This window comes from Narcine bancroftii, chromosome 2, assembly GCF_036971445.1.
Source record: "Narcine bancroftii isolate sNarBan1 chromosome 2, sNarBan1.hap1, whole genome shotgun sequence".
Classification (NCBI taxonomy): Eukaryota; Metazoa; Chordata; class Chondrichthyes; order Torpediniformes; family Narcinidae; genus Narcine; species Narcine bancroftii.
The window spans coordinates 156,424,158-156,451,874 of NC_091470.1; the positions used below are offsets into that span (position 1 = coordinate 156,424,158).

At 39.0% G+C, this 27,717-nt stretch overlaps 1 protein-coding gene across 1 annotated transcript in view; it reads right to left on the reverse strand.

Annotated features, from left to right (window-relative positions):
- The window catches only part of LOC138754464 (tumor necrosis factor receptor superfamily member 5-like), a 63,229-nt gene that overhangs the window by 2,048 nt on the left and 33,464 nt on the right, over window positions 1-27,717 (reverse strand). The window contains exons 2-6 of the mRNA XM_069918765.1: window positions 25,537-25,665; window positions 14,040-14,180; window positions 12,835-12,916; window positions 3,722-3,903; window positions 813-920 (exon numbers count right to left, since the gene is read on the reverse strand). Coding sequence (XP_069774866.1) covers window positions 813-920; window positions 3,722-3,903; window positions 12,835-12,916; window positions 14,040-14,180; window positions 25,537-25,665 — 642 coding nt within the window. The remainder of the gene's footprint in view (window positions 1-812; window positions 921-3,721; window positions 3,904-12,834; window positions 12,917-14,039; window positions 14,181-25,536; window positions 25,666-27,717) is intronic.

Here is a 27,717-nt window from a genome sequence, read left to right on the forward strand (position 1 = left end):
CCTCACACCCATAACCCTCTAATTTATCTAAGAGTCTTTTAAATATCCAATGCAACATTACCTCATGAATCTTGAACTTAATTCCATGACTAATGAAGGCTGGCGCACTATATGCCTTCTTAACTTCCCCAACAAAATTGTGGGATCTATGGACCTGGTCCCCAAGATCCCTCTATTCCTCCTCACTGCCATTAACCACATACTCCGCCTTCATGTTCAATCTTCACGTGCATCACTTCACATTGATATAGAATGAACTCCTAGCTGCCATTTCTCTGCCCAAATCTGCATCCTGTCTATATCCACAACCACCTTCTCCACTATCCACTTCCCACTTCTTTGTCAAAACCATTTATAAAATGTAGGGATCCTGGAACAATTCACTGCAGAATACCACCAGGCACTGACCTACAGTCAGAATACATTCCATCTATTATCACCCTCTGCCTCTGCAGCCAAGCCATTTCCAAATTCCAAGCAGCCAAGGTTCCGTGGATCTCTTGTCTCATGATTTTCTGAATGAACCTACCACTGGGGACCCTTACTAAAATCCATATACCCCACATCCATCGCTTTACCATCTGCAGTGTCTTTTGTCATTTTGGAATTAGTTGAGCAACTGAGCATCCCATTATCTCAGACTAAACAATAGGCTTTAATGTCATCCTACATCCATGGAAACCTTCTCATGTACCCAGAATTTGGCCACTTTTGTCACCACTTCTCGTTTTATTTACATATACAAACCTCAAAGCAATATGAGCAGTGAAAATTAAGGAAAGGATCCTTTTCAAAGTTTCTAATCATCTCACCTTGGTTTCCCTCTGGACAGTTCTTCATGTTCTTCAGCACGACCAGGATGAGCACCACAGCTGCCACAATGATGACACAGGCGAACAATAGGTTGTTTTTCATCAAGGCTAAAGAGACAAAGGCAATATTAACACACTGAGGCAACAAACAAGTTGAGACTTTGTGCATAGAGTTGTACAGCAGAGGCACAGGTCATTCAGTCCCTCCATGCCCATGCTGACCCTTTTCCCTGCATCAGGTCCACTCCTTCTACACCTTGCCTTTTAAGTGTCTGTTTCTCAGATGAATTGATTGAATCTCAATCCTCTGACTTCCAGAGATCAACCACTCTTGGTGTACAAAAAAAGAACTTTTGCTGTTAAAATAATTCCCTCTCATCTTAAAATTGTCACCTCTTTTTGATACCCCTACCATGGGGAAAAGGTTCTGACTACCCTATCTATAACTCAGATAACTTTACAGACCTCCATCAGGCTCCTTGTCTCCATGGAAAACAACTCCAGCTAAACCAGTGGCTCCCCATAACTAGTTTTCCAACCCAGGCAACATCCTCGTCAATCTCTTCTGCATTCAGCAGCACAGCCACATTCTTCTAATAGTGTGGAGACCAGAATTGCACAAAATACTCCAAGGGCAGTCCAACCAATGCTTTGTAAAGTTGCAATGTAATGTCCCAACTTTTAAATGTGCATCTTTCTAGACAAATTCAAATACACCTTCTTCTCCATCCTATCAGCCCTATGCTGCCACTTCAAGGGAACTATGAACGAATCCCAAGGCACCTTGGTGCATCAACATGCCTTAACCATGTAACCATATACAGCACAGAACAGGCCAGTCTGGCCCTACTAGTCCATGCCGGAACAAATCCCCACACTCCTAGTCCCACTGGTCCATACTCCTCCAATCGTCTCCCCTCCATGTAATTATCCAGTCTTTCCTTAAATGTAAATAACGTCCTTGCTTCAACCACCTCTGCCGGAAGCTTATTCCACATCCCAACCACCCTTTGCGTGAAGAAATTTCCCCTCATGTTCCCCTTATAATTTTCCCCCTGCAATCTCAAGCCATGGCCTCTGGTTTGAATATCCCCCTCTCTTAATTGAAAAAGCCTATCCACGTTGACTCTCTCTGTCCCTTTTAAAATCTTGAACACCTTCATCAAATCCCCCCTCAATCTTCTACACTCCAGAGAAAAAAGCCCCAGGCTGCTCAACCTTTCTCTGTAACTCAAACCCTGACATCCTGTCAACATTCTTGTGAACCTTCTCTGCACTCTCTCTATTTTGTTTATATCCTTCCTATAATTCAAACTGCATACAGTATTCCAAACTTGGCCTCACCAATGCTTTGTACAATTTCATCATAACATCCCAACTCTTGAATTCAATACTCTGATTTATGAAGGCCAACATTCCAAATGCCTTCTTCACCACTCTATCTACCTGAGTATCAACTTTGAGGGTACTATTTACCATAACTCCTAAATCCCTTTGTTGTTCTGTACTCCTCAATTGTCTACCATTCAATGTATATGACCCCTATTTAGATTTGCCTTTCCAAAATGCAACACTTTACACTTATCCATATTAAATTCCATCAGCCATTTCTCAGCCCACTCCTCTAGCTTTCCTATATCTCTTTTTAAGCTACGGTAATCTTCCTCACTGTCCACAATACCACCAATCTTTGTATCATCTGCAAACTTACTTATCCAATTCACCACCCCTTCTTCCAGATCGTTAATATATATAACAAACAATAGTGGACCCAGGATCGATCTCTGAGGAACTCCACTAGTCACCGGCCTCCAATTTGACAAACAATTTTCTACCAGTACTCTCTGACACCTCCCATCCAACCATTGCTGAATCCATTTCACTACCTCCTTATTTATACCTAATGCCTCCTAACCTCCTGTGGGGAACTTTGTCAAAAGCTTTACTAAAGTCTAAATAGACAACATCCACAGCCTTCCCTTCATCAATCTTTTTTGTAACCCCCTCAAAAAACTCTTAAGGTTTGTTAAGCATGATCTACCCCTGACAAAACCATGCTGACTACTTCCTATCAATCCCTGTTCTTCCAAATATTTGTAAATGCCATCCCTCAGAACACTTTCCATCAACTTACCCACCACAGACGTCAGACTCACAGGTCTATAATTTCCTGGCTTACATTTGGACCCTTTCTTAAACAGCGGAACAACATGAGCCACCCTCCAATCCTCTGGCACTACCCCCGTGACCAGTGACATCCTAAATATCTCTGTTAATGGCCCCACTATCTGTACACTAGTCTTCCTGAGTGTCCTTGGGAATACATTGTCCAGACCCGGAGATTTGTCCACCTTTATCTTTTTTAACACTGCCATCACTACCTCCTCAGTTATCCTTATCTGATTCATGACCTCCCCACTATTTTTCTTTACTTCAACTGGTACAATTTTTTTTTCCCCTAGTGAATACCGAGGAAAAGAAATCATTTAAAATTTCCCCCATATCACAAGTAGGTCGACCAGTCCAGAATGACCTGGTCTGGCTAGGAGCAATCCTTTAAGACCTGCCAGTAGGTGTGGCTACGCTCTCAGCCAATCACAGTCATCCTACACTACCATCTGTACATATACACATTGGTGATAGAATCTGTACTATCACACTCTCCTTGCCATACAGCTTTGTTTTTGGTAGTGGGTTTAGATTTTTTTTTAAATAATAAAATATTACTGTAATATAATGTGTTCAATTGAGAATGTGGGGTTCTCTGAATGAACTGGTATGATCTAAGTGTAATGTATCTTTTTCGACCTTTAATATGTATCCTTATGTACTCTGTATTTTTCAAAATGGAACTTCTATTTGAATAAAAATATTGAAAAAGAAAGAACAAGTTAGTAAACAAACCTTACCTGGTTTACCTGTTGTTACTGAATCATCAGTTTTAATTCTTAGCAATGTAGTACTATAGGTGGGCACAGAAGTGAAGAGAAATCCTTTGCTGGGGGTCGTTGGACTATACTCGGAGGAGCCGCATTCTACATCCTGTGTTGTTGATCCATTCTTGATTAATTTCTGCCCATGGCCTTTACACCTGCACAAAAGCAATACTTTGTGTGTGACTAAGTATGACTGCTTCTCAAGAAGAATGGCCTCCTGCTGTACATTGTATTAAAACATTTTGGGCAACACAATTAATGTAGCGATCAGTGCAAAGCTGGTACAGCATCAGCGACGCACTGTTTGTAAGGAGTTTGTATGCTCTCCCCATGTCTGTGTGGGTTTTCTTCGGGCTCTCCGGTGTCCTCCCACCCTTCAAAAAAAACATACAGGGGGGTCATAGGTCAATTAGGTGCAATTGTGTGGCACAGGCTTGTGGGTCAGAAGGGCCCATTACCGTGCTGGATGTTTAAATATAAAAATAGATATATAGAAATAAATACAAAATATATAAATAGATATAGATATAAAACCAACAATAATGCACTCATTAAAGGAGAAGTTACTCTTGATTTAGGGAACGAGTTGTTTTTGTAAGACAGCGATAACAGACTGATCATGTGACTGCAATCTATGCAGTAAAGGGGCAAAAGACACCGAGATGCAAGAGTCCTACCATTGATGGGAGCTATTGTTTCCATTCAGTCAAAGGTGAGGTGCACAGCAAAGTGACTTAAAAGCGAATACTTTCCAAAATGCGGCATTAATACCAATTAAACTCACGATGTACAAGGTGACAGTCACAGTCTGGGCATTCATCCCAGCCAAGACACCATGTTTGAAGAGCAGAGCCTAGAACTGCCACGGACATGGGAGGGAGGTGGTAGAGGGAAGAGCAGTGTAATCTTCATGGTGATAACATGAGGAACTGTCTAAAGCCAGGCTTAAGATCTGGATTGTCAGCTGAAAGGAAATGCACTGCAGTGAAGTGTGAGGTCAAAGGTGGGACAAGATTCCACAAGTATTATGGACTCCCAGGTTTTCATTATATTAATTTTTAAATTTTTTAAATTTAGACATACAGCACAGTAACAGGTCATTTTGGCCCATGAATCTATGGTGCCCAATTCACACCCAATTAACCTACACCCCCAGATGGTGGGAGGAAACAGAGCACCCGGAGGAAACCCACGCAGACACAGGGAGAACATACACACTCCTTTCAGACAGCGTGGAATTCAAACCCGCTGTAAAGTTGTTGTGCTAATTGCTACACCAACTTGCCACCCATTATTTAAGGAGGGATGTAACATTTATGGGATATATTAGATCTATAAGGATTATAATTGTATTTATGATGACCTGCTCTCAGTGTAATATATTGCAACATATTTAAGGGAGGGAAAACTCCCTTAAATCACTGGAGAGGAGTTGGATGAGACCAGCTCAAACGAGAAACCCAGCACCGTCCAGAACAAGGCAATCATAAACACCAAAGTAGAGACTTTCTGAATATCTCCCTGTAAGTAATAACTCTCTGTAAGTTATCTTCTCCTTCTTTGGCTTGGCTTCACGGACAAAGATTTATGGAGGGGTATGTCGACATCGGCTGCAAGTCCGATGCGGGACAGGCAGACACGGTTGCAGCGGTTGCAAGGGAAAATTGGTTGGTTGGGGTTGGATGTTGGGTTTATCCTCCTTTGTCTTTTGTCAGTGAGGTAGGCTCTGCGGTCTTCTTCAAAGTAGATTTCTGCCCGCCGAACTGTGAGGTGCCAAGATGCACAGTTTGAGGCGATATCAGCCCACTGGCGGTGGTCAATGTGGCAGGCACCAAGAGATTTCTTTAAGCAGTCCTTCTACCTCTTCTTTGGTGCACCTCTATCTCGGTGGCCAGTGGGGAACTCGCCATATAACACGATCTTGGGAAGGCGATGGTCCTCCATTCTGGAGACATGACCCACCCAGCGCAGTTGGGTCTTCAGCAGCATGGATTCGATGCTTGCGGACTCTGCCAGCTCGAGTACTTCGATGTTGGTGATGAAGTCATTCCAATGAATGTTGAGGATGGAGCGGAGACAGCTTTTGCGCAAACAGAGGAACTACTGACATGGTCTTTGCCCTCAGACAGCTCCAAGAAAAGTTGACCTCACCAAAGCCTTTGACATCGTGAGCAGGAAAGGGTTTTGGCAAATACTAGAGCGCCTCGGATGCCCCCCAAAGTTCCTCAACAAGGTTATCCAACTGCACGAAAACCAACAAGGCCGGGTCAGATACAGCAATGAGCTCTCCAAACCCTTCTCCATTGACAACGGCGTGAAGCAAGGCTGCGTCCTTGCACCAACCCCTCTGTAAGTTATATTACTTAATAAAGAGGCCTGTAGTTTTATCTTTAAAAAATGGATATCCTCTGGTAATTTGAATGAAGAACCTAAAATCTCTGAAGATCTGTCCTGGCGCCTCCATATATATTTTTTTATTTTTCACACTATAAACCACATTGATCAAGATACATACATTTTCCTTTTCAAATATAGTGTTGTTTTCTCCCCCCCTCCCTCTTCCCATCCCACCCTCCCTACCTCCCCTCCCATTCATTTAAAGTACAGAGTCTAAGATACATTAAACCCGTCAAACAATGTTGTCACTCAATAAAAATAAACAAGAAATTCCACTGAGTCAATTCTTTTCATTTCTTTCTCCTTCTGTCATTTTAGGTGGTAGATGTCCCCGGTAGGTTTTCTCTATTGTGTTTCATGTATGGCTCCCATATTTGTTCAAATATTGTAATATTATTTCTTAAATTATATGTTATTTTTTCTAATGGAATACATTTATTAATTTCTATATACATAACCTCAAGTTATCTTCTAATTTCCAGGCTGACATAATACATTTTTTTGCTACGGCTAGGGCTATCCTAACAAATCTTTTTTTGTGCACCATCCAAATCAAGTCCAAATTCTTTGATTTTTATGTTACTTAGGAGGAAGATCTCTGGGGTTTTCGGTATATTGTTTTCTGTAATTTTATTTAATATCTGGTTTAGATCTTCCCAAAATTTTTTCACTTTCTCACACGTCCAGATTGCATGAATTGTTGTTCCCATTTCTCTTTTACAATGAAAACATCTGTCAGATACTGTTGGGTCCCATTTATTTAACTTTTGAGGTGTAATGTATAGCCTGTGTATCCAGTTATATTGTATCATACGTAACCTCATGTTTATTGTATTTCTCATAGTTCCAGAGCATAACTTCTCCCATGTTTCCTTCTTTACCTTTATGTTTAAATCTTGTTCCCATTTTTGTTTAGTTTTACCATTTGTTTCCACATTCTCCTTTTCTTGCAGTTTAATATACATATTTGTTATAAATCTTTTGATTATCATTGTATCTGTAATCACATATTCAAAATTACTTCCCTCTGGTAACCTCAGACTGCTTCCCAATTTGTCCTTCAAGTAGGATTTCAGTTGGTAGTATGCCAACACTGTATCTTGAGTTATATTATATTTATCCTTCATTTGTTCAAAGGATAGTAATTTATTTCCTGAAAAACAATTTTCTATTCTTTTGATCCCTTTTTTCTCCCATTCTCTAAACGAAAGCTTATCTATTGTAAAAGGGATTAGCTGATTTTGCGTCAGTATTAGTTTTAGTAATTGGTAATTTGTTTTATTCCTTTCTACATGAATCTTCTTCCAAATATTGAGCAGATGATGTAATACTGGAGAATTCCTATGTTGTACCAATTTTTCATCCCATTTATATAATATATGTTCGGGTATCTTCTCCCCTATTTTATCTAGTTCTAATCTAGTCCAATCTGGCTTTTCCCTTGTTTGATAAAAATCTGATAGGTATCTTAATTGTGCGGCTCTATAATAATTTTTAAAGTTTGGCAGTTGTAAGCCTCCTTGTTTATACCATTCTGTTAATTTATCTAGTGCTATCCTCGGTTTCCCCCCTTTCCATAAAAATTTCCTTATTATTTTCTTTAACTCCTTGAAGAATTTCTCCGTCAAGTGTATTGGCAATGCCTGAAATAGGTATTGTATCCTTGGGAAAATGTTCATTTTAATACAGTTTATCCTTCCTATTAGTGTTAGTGGTAAGTCTTTCCAATGCTCTAAGTCGTCCTGTAATTTTTTCAATAGTGGATAATAATTGAGTTTATATAGATGGCCGAGGTTTTTATTTATTTGTATACCTAGGTATCGTATTGCTTGCATTTGCCATCTGAATGGTGATTCTTTCTTAAATTTTGAGAAATCCGCATTATTCATTGGCATTGCTTCACTTTTATTTGCGTTAATCTTGTAACCCGACACTTCTCCATATTCCTTCAATTTCTTATGTAATTCTTTTATTGATATTTCTGGTTCTGTTAAGTATACTATAATGTCATCTGCAAATAAACTGATTTTATATTCCTTGTCTTTTATTTTTATCCATTTTATTTTATTTTCTGTTCTTATCAATTCTGCTAGTGGTTCTATGGCTAACGCGAACAATAAGGGTGATAGTGGGCATCCCTGCCTTGTTGATCTGCTTAAGTTAAATTGTTTTGATATATATCCATTTACTGTCACTTTCGCCAATGGCCCCTTATATAATGCTTTAATCCAATTAATATACTTCTCTGGTAAACTGAATTTTTGTATTACTTTGAATAAATAATTCCATTCTACTCTGTCACAAAGGCCTTCTCTGCGTCTAAAGCAACTGCTACTGTTGGAGCTTTATTCCCTTCTACTGCATGAATTAAGTTAATAAATTTACAAATATTGTCTGTTGTTCGTCTTTTTTTAATAAATCCAGTTTGGTCTAGATTTACTATTTTAGGTACATAGTCGGCTAATCTGTTTGCTAATAGTTTAGCTATTATCTTATAATCTGTGTTAAGTAAAGATATTGGTCTATATGACGCTGGTGCGAGTGGATCTTTCCCTGTCTTTGGTATTACTGTAATTATTGCTGTTTTGCATGAATCTGGTAAGCTTTGTGTTTTATCAATCTGGTTGATTACTTCCAGGAGGGGAGGAATTAATAAATCTTTAAATGTTTTATAGAATTCTATTGGGAATCCATCCTCTCCTGGTGTTTTATTATTTGGTAGTTTTTTTATTATCTCTTGTATTTCTACTATTTCAAATGGTTCTGTTAATTTATTTTGTTCCTCTATTTGTAATTTTGGAAATTCAATTTTAGTTAAAAATTCATCTATTTTGTCTTCTTTCCCTTCGTTTTCAATTTGGTATAATCGTTCGTAGAATTCTCTGAAGTTTTCATTAATCTCCGTTGGATTATATGTGATTTGTTTGTCTTTTTTCCTTGATGCCAATACCATTCTCTTAGTTTGTTCTGTCTTAAGCTGCCATGCTAGAATTTTGTGCATTTTTTTCTCCTAGTTTATAATATTTCTGTTTTGTCTTCATTATGTTCTTCTCCACCTTATATGTTTGTAGTGTTTCATATTTTATTTTTTTATCTGCCAATTCTCTTCTTTTAGTTGTGTCTTCCTTCATTGCTAATTCTTTTTCTATATTTACTATTTCCCTTTCCAACTGCTCTGTTTCCTGATTGTAGTCCTTCTTCATCTTGGTTACATAACTTATTATTTGCCCTCTAATGAACGCTTTCATTGCATCCCATAGTATAAACTTATCTTTCACTGATTCCGTATTTATTTCAAAGTACATTTTAATTTGTCTTTCAATGAATTCTCTAAAATCCTGCCTTTTAAGTAGCATGGAGTTTAATCTCCATCTATACATTCTTGGAGGGATGTCCTCTAACTCTATTGTCAATATCAGGGGTGAGTGGTCCGATAATATTCTAGCTTTATATTCTGTTTTTCTTACTCTGTCTTGTATACGAGCTGATATCAGGAATAGGTCTATTCTTGAGTATGTTTTATGTCTACTCGAATAATATGAATATTCCTTTTCCTTTGGGTGTTGTTTCCTCCATATATCCAAAAGTTGCATTTCTTGCATCGACTTAATTATAAATTTGGTTACTTTGTTCTTTCTGTTAATTTTTTTCCCCGTTTTATCCATGTTTGAATCCAAATTAAGGTTGAAATCCCCTCCTATTAATATGTTCCCTTGCGTGTCTGCTATCTTCAAAAAAATATCTTGCATAAATTTTTGATCTTTTTCGTTAGGTGAATATACATTGAGTAAATTCCAAAACTCCGAATATATCTGACATTTTATCATTACATATCTCCCTCCTGGATCTATTATTTCCTCTTCTATTTTAATTGGTACATTTTTACTGATTAATATAGCTACTCCTCTAGCTTTTTAATTATATGACGTTGCTGTTACATGTCCTATCCAATCTCTCTTTAATTTCTTGTGCTCCATTTCAGTTAAATGTGTTTCTTGCATGAATGCTATATCAATTTTTTCTTTTTTCAGTAAATTTAGCAGTTTCTTCCTTTTGATTTGGTTATGTATTCCGTTAATATTTAAAGTCATATAGTTCAACGTAGCCATTTCATACTTTGTTTATCTTTCCTTTCCGTTTCCTCATCATCACCTTTCCTTCTTATCCATTTCTGCTTTCTTGTTTTGAACACTTTATAAGACAACATTTCTAAAACATCAAACATTTCCCTTATTCTCCTATCTAAAATTTCTTTAACTCCACTATCCCCTCCCCTTCCTGAGTTGCCCTTTATCCCTTGTCGGGCAACCACATCTCCCCTCTCCATTTGGATTTGCGAATTCACTCGCAAGCGTCAACTGATTTCGCAGTGACCATAACTCCTCCCCACCCAGCCCCCCCAGAAAAGATTTCAATTTTCATATATAACAAAGGTCACTCTCTTAATTCCCTCCTTACTTCCTCTCTTCCCTTTCATTCCCTTATTAATTCTTATCTATACTCTATATATTTTCCCTTAAATAGATACACTCATGTACACAGATATATACATACACACACACACATATTTATATATATATATCTATATATATACCCATATACACACATACATATAGTTCGTGGTCATTTTTACTCTCGTTACATGTCTTTATCTCTCTGCCTGTTTTGTAGTTGTTCTGCAAATTTGCGTGCTTCCTCCAGATCCGAGAATAGTCTGTTTTGCTGCCCTGGAATAACTATTTTAAGTACTGCTGGGTACTTCAGCATAAATTTATATCCTTTTTTCCATAGGATCATTTTTGCTGTATTCAACTCCTTTCTCTTCTTCAGGAGTTCAAAACTTATGTCTGGATAGAAAAATTTTTTTTGACCTTTGTATTCCAGTGGCTTTTTGTCTTTTCTTATTTTCGTCATTGCTTTCTCCAATATATTTTCTCTTGTTGTATATCTTAAGAATTTTACTAAAATAGATCTTGGTTTTTGTTGTGGCTGTGGTTTCAGGGCTAATGTTCTATGTGCCCTTTCTATTTCCATTTCTTCCTGTAATTCTGGTCTTCCTAGGACCCTGGGGATCCAATCTTTTATAAATTCTCTCATATTCTTGCCTTCTTCATCTTCCACTATCTTTATATTATTTCTTCTATTATAATTTTCCATTATATCTATCTTCTGAGCTAACAGCTCTTGTGTCTCTTTAACTTTTTTATTAGATTCTTCTAATTTCTTTTTTAAGTCCTCTACTTCCATTTCTACGGCTGTTTCTCATTCTTCCACCTTGTCCACTCTTTTTCCTATATCTGACATGACCATCTCTATTCTATTCATTTTTTCTTCTGCACTTTTAATTCTTCTTTTTATTTCACTAAATTCTTTTAATTGCCATTCTTTTACTGATTCCATATATTCTTTAAAAAAAAATATCCATTGTCTTGCCTTTCCCTTCTTCTTCCATTTCTCTATGTTCTTCTTCTTCCTCTGGGTTGGTCATCTGTTGTTTCCTTGTTTTCTTTTTACTCTCTTCTTTCTTGTTCTCTTTATTTTCTATGTTCTCTTCCTGTTGTTGTGTTGCAGCTGTCATCTCAGCTGTGGAGATCGACTCCCGTCAGTGTTTTTTTTTCATGCGCATCGCACATGCGCAAGGAGTCGCGCATGCGTGGTTGCGCACTTTTTGTAGTCCCGAGCTTGGGACTTCCACTGACCTTAGGGAGCGGGCTTCTCTCTCCGTGGCGGGCCTCCTCAGACAGGTAAGGCCTTCACCTTCCAACGTTCTTTCTTCTTCTCTTCTTCCCGTTGCTTTCGACTTTTCTTTCTTCGCTGCCATTTTCTTCCCACCTTTACTTTCACTTTGTTTTAATTTTTATTCTTGTGCCTTTGTGTTTTGTGTATTTTTTTTAAACTTTTCCAGAGAGGGCTGGAGTTCCCTGACCGGCCACTACTCCATCACGTGACTCCCCCCCTGGCACCTCCATATCGATGCAATTTTGAAGAAGGCTCGTGAGAAATTTGAGGAGATTTGGAATATCACTGAAGACTCTCAAAAACTCCTACAGAGGAACCATGGAGAGCATTCTGGCTGGTTGCATCACTGAGTGGTACAGAGGTGTCAATGGTCAGGACAGGAAAAAACTCCAGAGGGTTGTTAACTCAGCCTGCGACATCACAGGCACCAGTCGACACTCTATCGGGGACATCTACAAGAGGCGGCCTCTTAAGAAAGCAGCCTCTATACTCGAGGACCCCCCCCACCAGTCAGGCCATGCCCTTTTCTCTCTACTACCATTGGGGAAAAGATACACAAGCCTGAAGACGAGCACTCAGTGACACAAGGATGGCTTCTTCCCCTCTGCCATCAGATTCGTGAATGATCGATGAACCACAGACACTGCCCTATTTTGTCTTTTTCTTACATTTAAAAAAAAATCTTGTAAATGGACTGTGATACTGCTGCAAAACAATTAATTTCATGACACAGTCATTCTGATTCCGAAGTTAAGTCAGTGATGATCTTGATCCTTAGAATAAAGTGGTGTCCTCACTGTATTAACGTTCCACCCGGTGAGAGGGCCTGTTTGCAGTGTCTCACTTCTATGTTGAGCAGGAGGAAAGTGGGACCCTGAATCCATTTGAAGACTGCACTGCTACAAGATGAGTATGAACCTTTTATGAAGACGTTCAGAAGTTAAAACTACCTTGTCCAAGGCTTGCACGATTTGGTTCCTTTGTCATCCGCATAAAATCCTGCTGGACATGGTTCACAGGTATGCAAGTCTCCTACAAATGCAACAAGATGAATAAAATTGTACAGTTAATTTAAATGGTTACATTGATGACAGTGAGGAGATGAGTCTCTAGCCTCCAGCAAATTGATTCATATCTTCTAGTCAGTTTCATCAAAAATTTGAAAAGAACTTTTGATTTTCAACAAGGGTCTAAATTAAACCTTTACTTACTGTGTGGAGTGTTTTTTTTATTTACATGGAAACCTAAATAACAAGTCTCACTACAAAGACAGTTGGAATCATATCGCAGGTCAGTTGTCTCAGCCCAAGAGCAATACATTCAGATCTGGGCTGATAAGTGCCAACTAACATTTTCACCACAGAAATCTCAGGCAATGACCATTTTCAACCTAGAGACCACTGTTTGACCAAATGGACCAACCTCAAGAGAAGTTCAGAGGCTGGGTACCATGAGGCATGTCATTTACTCCACCACTTGTAAGGGATGTGTCAAGAATGCGATGGAATGCACTCCAACAACTCTGACACAGGACAATGGAGTCTTTTTTTACTGACATTCTGTCCACCAACAGTGACTGCGGTGTTTACTACAAAATCCACTGCAGTTATTCCCTCCTTTACTCCAAAAGCAAGGTTAATAAGGGCAGCAGACCCAATTTAAAATGCCACTTGTGGGTTCCCCTGAGAGTTGTGTACCACCTTGACTTGGAAATATATTATTGGGGCCAAATCCTGAATCTATTAATGGTGGAACGGTTGACGTTGCGATTAGCACAATGCTATTACAGCAGCAGTGATCCAGGTTCAAATCTGTAAGGTACTTGTATGTTCTTCCCCTATCTGCCTGAGTTTCCTCTGAGTGCTCCAGTTTCATCCACCCTTCAAAAATGTTCGGGGTTTGTAGGTTATTTGGGGTATTTGGGCAGCACGGGTTGGTGGGCCGGAAGGTCCTGTTACCATGTTGTATGTCTCAGTTTTTTTAAATAACTACCCAACACCATGCAAGATTCACAATGATTCAAGAAGGTGGCTGACCATTACCTTCTCAAGAGCAATTATGGACACTGGTGTTGGTAATGAGATGCTGAAAATTAACAAAACATATTTGCTGTTCTGTTGTCTTGCCACTGTTTGTTGAAAATTCAGTTTCGTACCTGGTTTCAATTGGTGACCCTTCTCACATATTTTGCTGCACTGATTTTGGTGGATGTAATCGCTCAATTTATAGCCTGGACGACAGGTACATTTAACATTCAATTTTCCATTGCATTCCTTTTCAACTTGAAGACCATTTTCTGAATGGAAACAGGAAACATTTTCATTAAATAATCTGTTAAATGACCAGCAAACAAATCCCCTTATTTTTTCAATAATTGGGGAAAAAAATCACTGCATCACAATGACCAACCTGCAATGAAAATTACACCCTATTTATAACTCCCTACTGCATGTCAGATGAGGGATAGAGGGAATATGAAGCAATCCTATGGAATTCCACTCCAAACACTGTTAACAGATGCATAAGAAGCAGCTCTAGTATTCAATTGTTATGCATCATGCTCCAGGTCAAGTTCAACATCAACCAGTGAATATGAACAAGGGAGGAAATGTGTCCAACTTCCCGACATGAGGATTTTGAAAGGTTTGTCCTCCTTGATTAAAATGGGAACCTAGACTGACTGAATAAAACTATAGTCAATGTTTCTTTCTTTTTTTAAATGAATGGCTTTTACAGGTGCTCCTCAACTTAAGATGGAGTTCAGTGACGGCAAACCCAGAGTAAGTCGGAAAAAAATGCCGTATTTACTATTTTTTTAATAATTACATTTTGAATACCTTTATTCCACCCTGAAAAAACCTTTAACATACACTGCATCATATGCTGTTCAGTACTCTCGTGTGATGCTGCCATCACCCAACATTGCGAGAGAGTGTGCCTCAGGAATCAGTGTTGGCTCCTTTGTTATTTTGATGTTTAGGCGGTAAAATTGGGTGAGTAAATATGCGGACAATACAAAAATAGGGGAAGTTGTGGATAGTGAGGAGGGTTTTCATGGACTACAGAAGGATTTGGACTGTTTGGAAAGGTGGGCTGAAAGGTGGCAAATGGAGTTTAATGTAGATAAGTGTGAGGTGCTTCATTTTGGGAAAAATAACCAAAATAGGACCTGTGCAGTGAAGGGGAGGGCATTGAGGAATGCTGAGGAACAGAGGGATCTAGGATTAAATGTTCAGCATTCCTTGAAGGTGGATTCCCATATAGATAGGATGGTGAAGAAGGATTTTGGTATGCTGGCCTTTATAAATCATAGCACAGAATATAGGAGCTGGGAGGTGAAGTTGAGATGCTGTAAGGCATTGATGAGGTCAGGTTTGGAGTATTGTGTGCAGTTCTGGTCTTCAAATTATAGGAAGGATATAAATAAGGTAGAGAGGGTGCAAAGAAGGTTTACCAAAATATTGCCTGGATTGCAGTATCTAGAATATGGAGAAAGATTGAGCAGACTGGGACTTTATTCATTAGAGCGTAGAAGGTTGAGAGGGGATTTGATAGAGGTATTTAAAATTATGAAGGGAATAGATAGAGTGGATGTGAATAGGCTCTTTCCCCTGAGGGTAGTGGAGATTGGAACAAGGGGTCATAAGTTAAGGGTTATGGGGAAAAACTTTAGGAATAATATAAGAGGATGCTTCTTCACTCAGAGTGGTGGCTTAGTGGAATGATCTACCGGAAGAGGTAGTTGCGGCAGAGTCAATTCTGACATTTAAGAGGTTAGATGAGCACATGGATGTGAGGGAGTTGGAGGGTTATGGGCAAGAGAGTGGGAAGGGGGAATTAGTGGAGTTTCACATAAATCGGTGTGGACTAGAAGGGCCGTTATGGCCTGTTTCCGTTCTGTAAATTGTTATATGGTTATATCGCAAGTGCAGGAACAGATCAGAATTCAAAATTGAAAGTACAGATTCGAACCATTGTAACTTAGAAAAATTGTAAGTCGGACCATCGTAAGTAGGGAAACACCTGTAGTTTAATCACCAGATTTTGTAATTATAGTTTCATTACAATTTACGTCTCATTGACATTGGATTGTATTCTGCACAGACTTAGGATTCAATTACAAAGTACATATTTTAACTTCATTTTTCAATCAATCATTGCACACTTTGTGTGCAGCGACTATGAACAATGAGGGACATTCCTTACATCAAGCCGGGGTCTATTTTGCAACCAGACTCCTGCACTCTAATCCCACTGGCCTTCATCCACTTATTTTTGTTTACTCCCCCCTTTTTTGCATAATCTCATCTTGTGCCAACATCTCATTGAATTCTGTCACTTTCTCCTCCCCCCCCCCCCCACCCCCTGTTTGAAGAATCTCAGGGTAAACAGATGTCGATTTAAAAAAGAGTTTTAAAAAAGAAAAAGTTATTTAGTCACAGGGTTGCGAGTCTGTGGAACTTGTTGCCACAGGTGGCTGCAGAAGTCAAGATGATGGTGCTATTTAAGGCAGAGATTGATAGGTTCTTGTGTAGCCAGAGCATCAAGGGTTACGGGGAGGAGGAATCACATGATGGGGTAGGAGAATACCAACCCTCTCCAGAAAAGAAGAAATAAAGTGAAGAAAATATAAAGTTCAAGAAAAACAAAACATAACAAATAAAAGATAAAGTTGTGGAGAAAAAAAAGAAAATGGCACCCAAAAAAGAAGGAAAAAGTAAAAACAACAGGAAAAAAGAAGAAAAGACACTGGAAGAGAAAGGAGAAGGCCTTACCTTCATGAAGAAACAGGGAGCCGTTGTGGAGAAAAGAGCCCACTCCGCAAGGTTGGTGACAACCCTGCAGAGTCGCAACCTCCTGACTGCTGGACTGCAAAAATGGCTATCTGAGCCAAACAAAAGCACGCTAAGGAAAAAGTGAACACCGATGGGAGGGGGGCCCAGCTGAGGAGTGAGCAAACACAGCGCGACCAGGTGAGGGATGCCCGACACCAGGGCTCTCAGCTGGAAGAAGAGGAAAGCGACAGGAAAGGGAGTGATAGGAAAGAAGAACAGCAACAGGAGGCCCAACAAATGACTAGCCCAGAAGAAGAGGACCAACAGCAAGAAGCCAAACAAGAAGAAGCCCAGCAAAGTGAGGCAAGCAACTCAACAAGAAAGTCAGAAGAGACACAGATACAAGGAAGAGAAGTAGAAGACACAAACACAGGTGCAGACATAGAAGAGAAAGAAGACCAAGCTCTGCACAAAGAAATAGAAGGTAAAATAGATGGACAGTATATAGATTTTTTTAAATTTCACGAAAAAATTAGAGCATTAAAAGAATGGTTGACATTAGAATTTAGTGAAATGTAAAGTACAGAAGAAAAAGTGAGTAGAATAGAGCTGGTCATGACAGAAATAGGGAAAAGATTAGAAAATATGGAAGAACAAGAAACAGCTGTAGAAATGGAAGTGAATGACTTAAGAAGAAAATTGGAAGAAAGTGACAAAAAAGTTAAAGAGTCAAAAGAGTTGTTAGCTCAGAAGGTTGATATAATGGAAAACTATAGTAGGTGAAACAACATAAAGATAGTGGGCCTAAAGGAAGATGAAGAAGGCACAAATATGAAAGAATTTATAAAAGAATGGATCCCAAAGGTCCTGGGAATGCCAGAAATACAGGAAGAACTGGAAATAGAAAGGGCACACAGAACTGTAGCCCCGAAACCACAGACACAATAAAAACCAAGATGCATTTTAGTAAAATTTCTGAGATACATGACAAGAGAAAATATACTGGAGAGGGCAAGGAATAAAATTAGAAAAGACAAAAAACCATTGGAATACAGTGTCAAAATGTATTTTTTTACCCAGACATAAGTTTTGAACTCTTAAAGAAGAGGAAGGAGATTAATATAGCAAAATCGATCCTATGGAAAAAAGATTATAAATTTATGTTAAGATATCCAGCTATGCTTAAAATATTTATCCCAAGGGAGCAAAACAGACTGTTCTCAGATCCGGAGGAAGCACGAGAATTTGCAGAATGCCTGCAGGACAGAAGGAGAGATGAAGAGATGTAACAAGAACGAAGAACGATGACAAAATACATATAAGGATGTAAAAATAATGTATAAGTAAGAACTAAAGAAGGAAAAGAAAAGGGAAGAAAGGAAATAAGGAGGGGGGGAAAGAGGGTGAGCTTTGTTATATGTGAAGATAAAAGTTTTCTGGAGGGGGTTAGGTGGGAGAGAATAACAGACACTGTGAAATCAGTTGACGCTTGCGAGCGGGTTCGCAATCCAAATGGAGAGGGGAGTTGTGGTTGCCAGACAAGGGACAAGGGGCAACTCAGAGAGGGGGGGGCATTTGGGGTTAAGGGAATTTTAGATGTGGGAGTTGTTGAAGTATTTTATGTTTTAAAAGTGTTGTCATACATAGAGTTCAAAGAGGGAAAACAGAGATGAAAATGGGGAAAGGGGAGATGGTGGTAGTGAGGAAGCGGAAATGAGATGTAAACAGAATATGAGATGGCCATGTTGAACTATATGACTATAAATATTAATGGAATACAAAACCAAATTAAATGAAAAAGTCTATTAAATTACCTGAAAAAAGAGAAAATAGACAAAGCATTTGTGCAGGAAATGCATCTCACTGAAGTGGAACATAATAAATTAAGGAGAGATTGGGTAGGGCAGATAGCGGCAGCATCATATAACTCAAAAGCCAGAGGTGTAACTATATTAATAAATAAAAAATTACCAATCAAAATAGAGGAAGAAATAATAGATCCAGCAGGGAGATATGTAATGATAAAGTGTCAGATATATTCAGAATTCTGGAATTTGATCAATATATATGCACCTAATGAAGAGGATCAAAAGTTTATGCAAGATTTTTTTTGAAGATTGTAGATATGCAGGGGAATATATTGATAGGAGGGGATTTTAACCTTAATTTGGATCCAATGTTGGATAAAACTGGACAAAAGACTAGCAAAAAGAATAAACTGGCCAAATTTATGGTTAAATCAATGCAGGAAATGAAACTTATGGATTTATGGAGGAGGCAGCACCCAAGGGAGAAGGAGTACTCATATTATTCGAGTAGACATAAAACATACTCAAGGATTGACCTGTTTCTGTTGTTAGCCCATATCCAAGGGAGAGTTAGGAAAACAGAATATAAAGCTAGATTGTTATCTGATCACTCACCCCTGTTATTAGCAATAGAACTGGAAGACATCCCACCAAGAACATATAGATGGAGATTAAACTCCATGCTACTTAAAAGACAGGAATTTAGAGAATTTATTGAAAGACAAATTAAAATGTATTTTGAAATAAATACGAAATCAGTGAAAGACAAATTTATATTATGGGATGCAATGAAAGCCTTCATTAGAGGGCAGATAATATGTTATTAACCAAGATGAAAAAGGACTACAATCGGGAAATAGAACAGTTGGAAAGGAAGATAGTAAGTACAGAAAAAGAGCTAGCAACAAGGGACGATATAACAAAAAGAAGAGAATTGGCGGACAAAAAAAAATACAAAACATTACAAACGTACAAGGTAGAGTAGAACATAATGAAAATAAAGCAAAAGTATGATAATCTAGGAGGAAAAACACAAAATATTAGCCTGGCAACTTAAAACAGAACAAGCTAAAAGAATTGTACTGGCATCAAGGAAAAAGGACATACAAATGACATATAATCCAATGGAGATTAATGAAAACTTTAAGGAATTTTATGAACAATTATACCAAACTGAGAATGAGGGGAAAGATGATAAAAATAGAAGAGTTTTTAGCTAAAATTGAACTGCCAAAATTACAAGAAGAGGAGCAAAATAAGCTGATAAAACCATTTGAAATAGAGGAAGTACAGATATATTAAAAAAGCTACTGAACAATAAAACGCCTAGAGAGGATGGATTCCCAATAGAATTCTATAAAACATTTAAAGAGTTATTAATTTCTCCTCTCCTGGAAGTAATGAACCAGATAGAAGAAACACAAAACTTGCCAGATTCATGTGAGACAGCAATAATTACAGTAATACCAAAGACGGGGAAGGATCCACTAACACCAGCTTCATATAGACCAATATCTCTACTTAATTCTCTACTTATAAGATAATAGCAAAATTATTAGCAAACTGATTGGCCAACTGTGTACCAAAAATAGTAAAACTAGATCAAACTGGATTTATTAAGAAAAGATGAACAACGGAAAATGTCTATAAGTTCATTAATGTAATCCATGCAGTACAAGAAAATAAGATACCAACAGTGGCTGTTGCTTTAGATGCAGAGAAAGACTTTGACAGGGTAGAATGGAATTATTTATTCAAAGTATTTCAGAGGTTCAACCTACCAGAGAAATGTATTAATTGGATTCTTTGGCTTTGCTTCGCGGATGAAGATTTATGGAGGGGGTAAAATGTCCACGTCAGCTGCAGGCTCGTTTGTGGCTGACATGTCCGATGCGGGACAGGCAGACACGGTTGCAACGGTTGCAGGGGAAAATTGGTTGGTTGGGGTTGGGTGTTGGGTTTTTCCTCCTTTGCCTTTTGTCAGTGAGGTGGGCTCTGCGGTCTTCTTCAAAGGAGGTTGCTGCCCGCCAAACTGTGAGGCGCCAAGATGCACGGTTTGAAGCGTTATCAGCCCACTGGCGGTGGTCAATGTGGCAGGCACCAAGAGATTTCTTTAGGCAGTCCTTGTACCTTTTCTTTGGTGCACCTCTGTCACGGTGGCCAGTGGAGAGCTCGCCATATAACACGATCTTGGGAAGGCGATGGTCCTCCATTCTGGAGACGTGACCCATCCAGCGCAGCTGGATCTTCAGCAGCGTGGACTCGATGCTGTCGACCTCTGCCATCTCGAGTACTTCGACGTTAGGGATGTAAGCGCTCCAATGGATGTTGAGGATGGAGCGGAGACAACGCTGGTGGAAGCGTTCTAGGAGCCGTAGGTGGTGCCGGTAGAGGACCCATGATTCGGAGCCGAACAGGAGTGTGGGTATGACAACGGCTCTGTATACGCTTATCTTTGTGAGGTTTTTCAGTTGGTTGTTTTTCCAGACTCTTTTGTGTAGTCTTCCAAAGGCGCTATTTGCCTTGGCGAGTCTGTTGTCTATCTCATTGTCGATCCTTGCATCTGATGAAATGGTGCAGCCGAGATAGGTAAACTGGTTGACCGTTTTGAGTTTTGTGTGCCCGATGGAGATGTGGGGGGGCTGGTAGTCATGGTGGGGAGCTGGCTGATGGAGGACCTCAGTTTTCTTCAGGCTGACTTCCAGGCCAAACATTTTGGCAGTTTCCGCAAAGCAGGACGTCAAGCGCTGAAGAGCTGGCTCTGAATGGGCAACTAAAGCGGCATTGTCTGCAAAGAGTAGTTCACGGACAAGTTTCTCTTGTGTCTTGGTGTGAGCTTGCAGGCGCCTCAGATTGAAGAGACTGCCATCCGTGCGGTACCGGATGTAAACAGCGTCTTCATTGTTTAGGTCTTTCATGGCTTGGTTCAGCATCATGCTTTGGGGGTTATATAAGGGACCATTGGCGAAGGTGACACTAAATGGATATATATCGAACCAATTTAAATTAAGCAGGTCAACTAGGCAGGGATGTCCACTATCTCCCTCACTGTTCGCTTTAGCAATAGGAGCATTGGCAGAACAGATAAGAACAGAAAATAAAATAAAAGGAATAAAAATAAAAGAGAAGGAATATAAAATCAGTTTATTTGCAGATGACATCATAATATACTTAACAGAACAAGAAATATCAATAAAAGGAATTAGATAAAAAGAATTAGATAAAAGACAGAAATATCAGGGTACAAGACCAACACAAATCAAAGTGAAGCGATGCCAATGAATAATACAGATTACACAGAGTTTAGAAAAGAATCACAAGCAATCCGATACCTAGGTATTAGATTAGATAATCATTTAAGATACCTATTCAAATTAGATGATCAGCCATTAATGAAGAAATTACAGAAAAACTAAGAACATTGGAAAGAATTATCACTAATGTTGATAGGGTGGGTAAATTGCATTAAAATGAATGTCTTCCCAAGGATACAATACTTATTTCAATCGTTACCAATTCCCTTAACAGAGAAATTCTTTAATGGACTAAAGAGAATAATAAGGAAATTTTTATGGAAAGGGGGGAAACCGAGGCAAGCATTAGATAAATTAACAGAGAGGTACAGCCAAGGTGGTTTGCAGTTACCAAACTTTAAAAATTATTATAGAGCAGCACAATTAAGGTATTTATCAGATTTTTATCAGACAAGGGAAAAACCAGATTGGACTAAGATAGAGCAAGATTAAATCGAGGAGAAGGTACTGGAACATATACTTTATAAGTGGGATGAAAAGCTGGTGCAATATAAAAGCTCACCAGTATTACATAATTTACTCAATATATGGAAGAAGATTCACTTAGAAAGGAAAAAAGCAAATTACCAAATACCAAAACTATTATTGACGCAAATCAGCTAATCCCTTTTACAATAGATAACGTTTCCTTTAGAGAATGGGAGAGAAAAGGAATTAAAAGAATACAAAATTGTTTTATGGGAAATAATTTATTAACATTTGAACAAATGAAGTACAAATATGGAATAACTCATGATACAATGTTTGCATACCATCAGCTGAAAGTCTACTTAAAGGATAAATTGGGAAACAGACTGCGATTACCAGAAGGAAGCAGCTTTGAATATGTGATTACAGAAACAATGATAATAAAAAGATTTATAATGAACTTGTACATTAAGCTGCAAGAGAAGGAAAATGATGAAATAAGCTATAAACCCAAACAAAAGTGGGAAAAAGATTTAAACAAAGATAAAAAATGAAACATGGGAAAAGTTATGCTCTGGAACTATGAAGAATATAATAAACACAAGGTTACGCATGATACAGTATAATTGGTTACACAGGTTATATATCACACCCCAAAAGTTAAAAAATGAGATCCAACATTATCAGATAGATGTTTGTTTTCACTGTGAGAAGGAAATGGGAACAACAGTACATGCAATTTGGACATGTGAGAAAGTGAAAAATTTTTCGGAAGATCTAAATCAGATATTAAATAAAATCACTAATAGCAACATACCAAAAAATCCTGAGATCTTTCTTCTAAGTAATATAAGAAGTAAAGAATTAGGCCTCAAACTGGATGAAGCACAAAAAAATTATTATGATAGCCTTAGCTGTAGCAAAAAAAATGTATAATGTCAACTTGGAAATCAGAAGAGAGCCTTGTTTATTTTCATTGTGTGATGACATTCTTTAATGCTTTTATTGTATTGTATATGTTGAATGTTTAATGGGTTTGGAGTGGGGAGGGAAGGTAGGGGGGAAAAAAGGGGAGAAAATGCCACTGTATATATTTAAGAGGGAAATGTTTGTATGTATTTTGATTGATATGGTTCACAGTGTGAAAAATATATTTTTTTTTAAAAAGGATTGGGGGGACAAAGCCAGGGAGGGGCTGCAGGCGTGGATAGATCTGCTCATGATTAAAATGGTGGAACAGACCAATGGTCTGTATATTTTGATCTCAAGTCAAGTCACCTCTATTTATCGTTCATACCATACTCATGTGGAAAAGACAAGAGAGCATTTCTCCAGGACCAAGCTGTATATTTACATAAATATATTAGAATAGAATCTTGTGAAGAGCAGGACAGTGGGATCAGAGTGCACAAACCTGTGTTTTTTTTTGTAATTCTTTATTTAATCGCACTATGAACCATATCAACCAATATATTTACAGATGCATCTCTTTAAATATTCACAGTGACATTTTCTCTTTTTTCCCTCATCCCCCCTTCCCCCTTCCCATCCCCCTCCAAAAACAGTAAATATTGAACATACAAAATACAATAAAACAATATCTTTATACAAAAGGAATACAAACAAAAAAGACGCTTCATCAACTTATACACATTAAATCTGATCGTGTTTATCTTCTTATCATTTTAGGTGGTGGTGGTCCGAGGCCTGCTCTTTCTGTTATGTTCCATATATGGTTCCCAGGTTTTTTCCAAACATTGTAACTTTGGCTTTTGTGATTTTGTTTTCCAATGGGATACACTTAAACTTGGTTATATATTCCGTTAATGTTTATAGTCATATAGTCCAACATGGCCATCTTATATCTTTATTTTCACTTCTTTTCTGCTTCTTCACCACCTCCATCCCCTTTGTTTCCCTTACTGTTTTTTAAGTTTTCCTTTTTAATCTCAATATATGACAACACACTTAAGACATGAAATACCCCAACAATCCCCACAAGCAATAACCCCTTAAACCCCAAATGAACCTCTCCTCCTTGGGTTGCCCCTTGTCCCTTGACGGCAACCACAACTCCCCTTTCCATTCGGTTTGCGAACTTACTCACAAGCATCAACCGATTTAGTGCACGTGCCTGGTTGAAGTGTGGGCACGACATAATGCAAGGACAAGCCTCCTTCAATACTGGAAGACAATGTGTGTGCAACCTCAGTTGATGAAGTAATTGGATCATAGGTTTTTACAAAATCCAATTTCAATGAAAAGTAAAACAATGGTCATTTAAAAATCTGATTATTAATCTAAAGGTAAATCAGACAAAGAACAAAAATCAGGTTTTCTTTCTACCAAAGCGAATCCCACTTCAGTCACAGAGGCAAAGTTTTTCAAAATCCCCCACATTGGGCTTGACACATTTCCTCCTTTGTCCATTCTCAAAAACCACAGGGTATTGCACAGCATATTTTCACTGAATCCCTCAAGTTCTCACATGACAGTTTAAAGACAGGATGGAACAAAAATTGCTCCTTTAAAAAACCTTTAATTCAAGCAGCCCTCCTTTAGTGGGCCTGACATTGGGTGGATTATGGGCTGGCATTGGGTGGGCCTGGAAGACTTGGGTCTGGCAGTGTGGGTGGGCCTGGAGGACCTGGGCCTCTCATTGGGAGGGCCTCAAGGACAAGGGCCTGGCATTGGGTGGGCCACAAGGACTGTCAGTGAGTGGGCTTCGAGAAACTGGGGCTGGCAATGGGTGGGTTGTGAGGAACGGGCAGAAAACTGGGTGGGGTGGGGTGTGGGTGCTTTGAACCCTTTTCAGCATCTTCAGCCACAGCCTCTACAGCCCTTCCCTGAGTCATCAAAGTTAACTGGATGATGACATCACTAGCCTTGTGTGTGCTGGGAATTCCTGTCCTACTCCCTCTGCTTTCCCATGGCCTTGCAGGAAAATTTCCATCAAATGATCAACATTACACTGGAGACAAACTAATACAGGGCAGCGCAACGATTTGGAGCTGCCAGGAATCCTATTCCCAACCCTCCCTGACATCATACACAGCTTCCAATCCACAGACGTCACCCCAAGTAATGGTCCCATGCCTCCAACGACTGACCCCATCCCTGACTGACAATTGCGGCCCATGACCAGAATCCCCAACACTTATTAAATCACTCAAGGATGTTGTCACTTTTGTGTGTGGTACCAATTTTTTGGGGAATTATACCCACAAAATGTGCACAAAGTACTCAATTTTTCCACATAGTGTATGGTTACATTTCAAATCAAATGACTAGTCAAGGAGACCCAGGTCTGCATTTGGTATCAAAGTGGCAGTGGCAGTTGGACTCACCTCTTAAACACTCTCTACATGGAGCACAGCTCTCATACGTATTCCATGATTCAGCATATGTTCCAGTTGGACATACTGTACAGACTGCCTTGGTATTGAACATTTTACATCGCTCTTTCAAATAATGTCCTGTTTTTTAAAAAAAAATTGCATCAGTGATGGTTTCTATCAGAGTTTGAAAATTACATTTTTGATATTGAATTGAAAAGCAGAATTAGCAACACAAGTAAAAAAAAAACTGCAGGATAGGCTCAGTGGAACAAACAGCATCTGGGAAGCAAGAAACTGAGTTTATATTTCAGGGCAATGACCATTCATCGGTCTGGGAAAGGTTAGAGAATTTAACAAAGTTTACTATCATCTGATTGCTCAAGAACAACCCGACGAAACTGTGTTCTCCAGTCCTCAGTGCAAAACATGCAAACAACCAGATATAACACACATACATACAAACAAACAATACATGTGCAGGATAAGTATTCATATATACAAATAAATAAACAAATACATTTTGCTTCATGATCTCGAAGGGTTAGTGGTCATTCAGCGTTCTCATTGCCCGTGGGAAGAAGCTGTTCCTCAGCTCTGATCCTCCTGTATCACTTACCCGACGGAAGCAGCTGAAAGATGCTGTGTGCAAGGTGGAAGGGGTTCTCAATGATTTTGTGCGTCCTCTTCAGACAATGATCCCAGTAGATTACATCAGGGGGTGGGAAGGAGACTCTAGTGATCCTCTCTGCCACTCTTATGGTCCTGTGGATTGACCTCAGTTCCGTTTCTCTGCAGGAAACTGTACTACAGCCGGTCAGGATGCTCTCAATAGAGGTCCTGTTGAAGGGTGACAGTGATGGGGGCTGGTAGTCTTGCCCACTTCAGTCTTCTCAGGAAGTGCAGTGGTTGTTGCTCCTTCCTAACGAGTAACAGTATGTTGAGTGTCCACGATAGGTCACTAGTTAAGTGAACTCCAAGGAACTTGGTGCTCCACTCTCTCCACTACAAAGTTGTTGCTGTGTAATGAACGGTGGTCATACCTGGTCCTGGAATGAAGTGGATGTTAGGGATGCTGGTGAGGAGGAAAAAAACTAAAGAAAGAACAAAAGGAAAAGGTTTTAATTGGGGTGACAAAGCAATCATATCTGGGACAAGGTAAATGGTAAAAGGGGGCATTTTAGGGGCCAGAAGAACAAGGTAAAAGTAAAATATTTAGAACCGCTGTAAATGACAAGAGCAGAAGAAACAAGCAAGTGAAGGAAAATCTCAGTGTTGTGTGATCCCCAGATCCCTGTTTCTCCTGATATCAAAAAATCAATTTTGTTTGTAGGTCTACTTGGTGAGTTTTCACTGGCCTCTTGCATGGTGAATTCCAAAGATTCACTAACCAGCACTAAGAAATTTCTTCTCATCCTTATCCTTACGTTGAGACTGGGTGTATCACACCTGCATTTATCCTATCAAGCATCATGAGAATTTTGTTTTTCAGTGAGATGACCTTTCATTCTTCAATAGGATATAGGCCCAGTCTATTGACTATCTCCTCGATCATTGTCAGGAGAGGGCTGGCAAAATCGTTGCGACCCGTATCAACATGCGTTCAGCATCTTTCAGCTGTTCCCATCAGGAAAGAGATACGGGAGTATTAGAGCCAGAACCACCAGGCTGAGGTACAGCTTCTTCCATCAAGATGGCTGAACAACTGATAAACTTCATACAAACTATTCAAGACTCTACTATTTATGCTTGTATATGTATATATCTACTGCATGTGTTTCGTTTGTCTGTATGTGTTTTATCTGTATGTATGTTTGCATGTTTTTGCACTGCAGAATGGAGAATGCCATTTTGTTAGGTTCTATTTGTACAATCAGATGATAATAAACTGAACTTGATAGAATAAACCCACCATTCCAGGAGATAACCTGGTGAACCTACACTACCCTCCCTCCAAAGCAAGTACATCCGCCCTTAGTTGAGGAGACCAAATTGCAACACAATATATCAATTGTGGTCTTATTTGAATTCTATCTATATAGTACGACATATTATAGATATGTTTTTGCGAGATAAATTGTGGCAGGTATTTTTTAAGTGTAGGTCATCTACAAACACATCAAAACAGAGCTCATTTAAAATACTGGAGCTCTGCTCAAGCCAGACAGGCGGGCTCCAAAGGCCTTTGCAAAA